The sequence below is a fragment of the Arachis ipaensis genome, chromosome B9 (genome assembly GCF_059453495.1).
Source record: "Arachis ipaensis isolate K30076 ecotype BB chromosome B9, ASM5945349v1, whole genome shotgun sequence".
Lineage (NCBI taxonomy): Eukaryota > Viridiplantae > Streptophyta > Magnoliopsida > Fabales > Fabaceae > Arachis > Arachis ipaensis.
In genome coordinates this window covers 146228924-146232802 of record NC_142444.1, presented here as the reverse complement: position 1 = coordinate 146232802, position 3879 = coordinate 146228924, and the positions used below count along the sequence as shown (strand labels likewise).

General features: G+C 35.4%; 1 protein-coding gene across 1 annotated transcript; it reads right to left on the bottom strand.

The window, feature by feature from the left end:
* Nucleotides 1-259: 259 nt before the first annotated feature.
* WCRKC2 (WCRKC thioredoxin 2) lies at nucleotides 260-3347 on the bottom strand. The gene is made up of 5 exons (XM_016321617.3): nucleotides 2849-3347; nucleotides 2131-2205; nucleotides 1932-1998; nucleotides 728-745; nucleotides 260-641 (listed from the first exon to the last, which is right to left on the bottom strand). The coding sequence occupies exons 1-5, from the start codon at nucleotides 3223-3225 to the stop codon at nucleotides 537-539; spliced, it is 642 nt and encodes a 213-aa protein (XP_016177103.1). The 5' UTR covers nucleotides 3226-3347; the 3' UTR covers nucleotides 260-536.
* Between the last annotated feature and the right edge of the window lie 532 nt (nucleotides 3348-3879).

The following is a 3879-nucleotide window of genomic DNA, read 5'->3' as shown; positions in this document are numbered from 1 at the left end:
CGATAGTTGTCAAATGTTTGAAGTTGGTGGGTCCTCATTTTGATGGGTACAAATGTTGTTGTGTTGAAGCTTTCTTATATTTCATCACTATTTTCAATGCAACCAGGATTTTCTGAGCAGCAATGATTCATGGAAACTAAGAAAACCAGTGTACGGAATTCCTCTGCCTGCAACATGGCACCATTCTTCTAATATTTTATTTTTATATGTGACATTCTGAATAAAATATTTCAGAGGATCAATCATATCATATATGTATAGAGACAAATTAACTTATAATTGAGGCAATCATAGACTGTACAGAAAGAAAATCAATGTTGGTCACATAAAGTTTGTAGAAAATTAAAAACTCCAATACTTCTAGAGAAAGAACAGAACAGCAATATCAAAAATCCCCTTTTGGTATTTTTGAAGGGAAGAAAATAATTTCCTCAAAACCATTCAAGTTAGACTAAGATATTGGTGGGAAAAATGAAAATAAAAGAAAGAAGAGAAAAGAAAAAGAAAATTGTCTGGTGCATGTTATGATCTTCATGTCAAGTGTTACACTCATTTTCAATCATTTCCTGAACATCACCTATTACCCAATATGCATTATGGCCACCTATTACTTCAGCTTGTTTCTTCCCATCTTTCCATAGCTGCACAAATTATATAACATGTTGTCAAACCATTACTTGCTGCAGAAGAAAGAAAATTTCATATAATCATATACAATGACACTTACTTGTATTGTTGGCATTTTCTGTGTTGAGGCCACAGCATAAAGGTACATAAAAAGAAAGCAAATTAGATAAATAACAAGTATCAAGACAAAAAGTCAAAGTGGCAATTGGTTAAGCAAACACAACAATATAAATGATTAGAAAGATCATAAAAATGGAAAAAAAAAAAAACCCTTAAATACAAAAAGCAATTAAGCACACACAATAAACCTTAAATCCTTGGTGTATGATTCAATTGTGATGTGTTAACAGATTATATTTGTTGAGCTGTTTATGATAGGCTCAGCAAGTAGGAAGCCTTGCGGTTATTTAGGATTTAATTTATATGCATAGTTAGTTTACACGAATATCTAATCCTATATTGCCACACTAACAAAAGTGTTTGACTCAACTATATCTCAAAATCATACAAACACAAGTATTCGATTAAATAATAGTGTACAACCATTTCACGCTGTTCATGCATGGCAATTAAACTTTAACTATATAGCCTCGTCCTGAATTTAAACAATCCAAGAATATAGCAAAACGACCCAGCAAGAGCAGAATCATAACCACAGAATACCGGCTACCGATGCATCGTTTGAAACAGAAAAGGATGCATATTTCAATGTGTAGTCCTCTTTAAACTAAGTTTTCAATCATGCATGTCGGAGATACAGATACATTACCGCAGTCTAAGTTAGAAATTTGTGAGAAATATTCATGAATTTGCTCTACATGCTCAATTCAAAAAATTCTGTTCCCTCAGGATATATAACTAGTAGCAATGCTCTGACTATTTGTACCACAATCATCAGAAATTCATACAGTGATTTTCTACAACAGTTGGAGATAAAATGTCAAGCACTCATTATAAGATACTAGAGCATCTTTAACAAATACAAGCCACAAAAGATTAAAAAATGAAACATATATCATATAAACTATAACACAGAATATCAATACAGGTTTCTAACTTATTCCTTCATTTACAACTTGTTCACACAAAGTTTTGAAATTTGAATTATCTTTTCTGTCCTCAAATCATTATTTATGACAAATATGTGGCGAGATTCCTTCAGGCAAAGGAAAGTGCCTTGCACAGATAAAGTTAGGAGAACATGGACATAGCATACATTCTAAAGTTTTAAGACAGCACAAACAAAGATAGCAAATTGAACAGAATGGATATAATTCTATAAGTGGATTACAGAAAGAACTTACAGTGACACCAGCCCGAGCAACAAGTTTATGCGAAACTGTATTGACATCGACAGTGTAGAAACATAATCTACACAAAATCACAGTAAGTATATCCTTGATTAAAGAGTTGACCAGCAAATATATTAGACCAAATAAGAATCCAAATATCATCAAAAGTTCAAAACCATCACAAAATTTCAAGTATCAAAAGGAATCTCACCTTGGATAATATTCTGCTGCCAACTTTTCCAATTTTGGTTTTAAGTATATGCATTTTCTACACCAATTTGCCACCCTACAAACCACATTTATAACCCTATCTCAAAACCCAGAATGTGCTAAAAGGAGTTATTCAGTAATCAGAAACATTAAAGGAAATGTAATGCCCATTATAAAGTGTAGGAACATAATGCTTAAGCAAACCACAAAACTTGTACAGATTATAAAACCTAAGTAGAAAGTATAACTAATATTCATAAATTACCATAAAACAGAAACCAGAACAGTTGATCTGATCATGTCATATCAGGTGGACCATTCCATAGGGCTAATTATAAGGTTACTCTGTGATGATACCAATGACAAGAGAATCAAAACCAATAATTCTTTGTCACTAATGATAAGTTTGACAATCTAAGCTAAATAAAATTAAACTCCTAAGAAAGCATAATACGCAAATGAAGCCAATTGATTATACTATGAAATAACAGATTCCACTTAAAACAAACATAAGTCATCAATGGCCAACATAATTGATAATAGAAAATTTTAATTTTGGTTGAGTTCGTCCCTGAAACCGATAAAGACAAGAAATTTGAAAAGAAGGGACTTTGTTAAGTCAACCTAGCTAGCTTTATGAATTAATATCCCAAATCAGAATCCGAAATCATGAAGATAAAAAATCAAAACTTTGTAATATAAGAAAAGAGAAAACTAACCAAACAATGATGAGAGGATGTTGATTGTGGTGAAGGAGGTGATCAAATTGGTCATCGGTAGATATTGGCGTGAGCTGAATGGAAAGGGGCGAGTCACCGAGTTGGTGGTGGTGTTGGCGTTGGGGTAAGGCGTTTAGGGGAGAAGGAAGAAGATGAAGAAGAAGAAAAAGCGGTCTTTGTGGTTTGAAGGAGATGGAAATGGGAGAGGAATGAGAAGCAGTAGTTGAAGCTGAAGCGAAGAGAGAAGAGAAGAAGAAGGAATAAGGAGGATTGTAGTGAAGAATAGGAAGAGGGTGTGACATGATTGATTCTGATGATTGTTGAGTGCAGAAATTAATCAAGTATAGAAGAAGATGATTGTTCCCTTTTTGGAGCATCTATCGTCTACCTACCATTTCCATTTCCAATGCCCATTTTTGTACAACTCAAACTGCTGTGAATAGTAGCAGTACCAGAATTAATTTGGTCGAACAGTCAACTTGTTTGTTTTTTACATATGGATTGTGAGGTTAATTTTTTTGTATATTAAAAAAAGGTCGCACTAGTGTACAAATATTGTTTTGTACAGATATACAGATGTACAATTTTATTATTTTAGGATTTGACACGTGTTGCTCCTATGATGCAGGATGCAGCTGGCTCTGAAGACGTTGAGGGTGCTGATAGGATGGGCAACTGAGCCGGTTTCATTGGGTGAGATCGAATGGGGTTGTGAAAATCCCACGTTCCGTTGGTTGCTCACAACCTAGGCCATGTTGGGGGGTGCCGGAAAAAAAAAATGCACGAAAGGTAGCACTTGGATCTTCGCTTCACTAGCCTGATATCATTAAAGGAAACCCTAAGTCTTGGCTGGACCACCGGCGTCACAGGACTTGCAGGTGCCTCTGGAGGTTGCAAGTAGGGGTGGCAAGCGGGGAAGCCCGCCCCGCCCCGCCTAGTGAGGCGGTCTCAAAATCCCAACCCGCCCCGCCTAACGGCGGGCTGGCGGGCCGGCGGGCTAAACCCGCTAAATATCCTCTTTTTTTTTTTTA

Excerpts from the sequence above, each read along its gene's own strand:
- WCRKC2 (XM_016321617.3), bottom strand. The coding sequence starts at position 3,225 with ATGCTCCAAAAAGGGAACAATCATCTTCTTCTATACTTGATTAATTTC. Across the intron at positions 2,206-2,848 it reads CATCCTCTCATCATTGTTTG|GGTGGCAAATTGGTGTAGAA; the intron begins GTTAGTTTTCTC and ends TGTGGTTTGTAG. Across the intron at positions 1,999-2,130 it reads GCAGCAGAATATTATCCAAG|ATTATGTTTCTACACTGTCG; the intron begins GTGAGATTCCTT and ends GATTTTGTGTAG.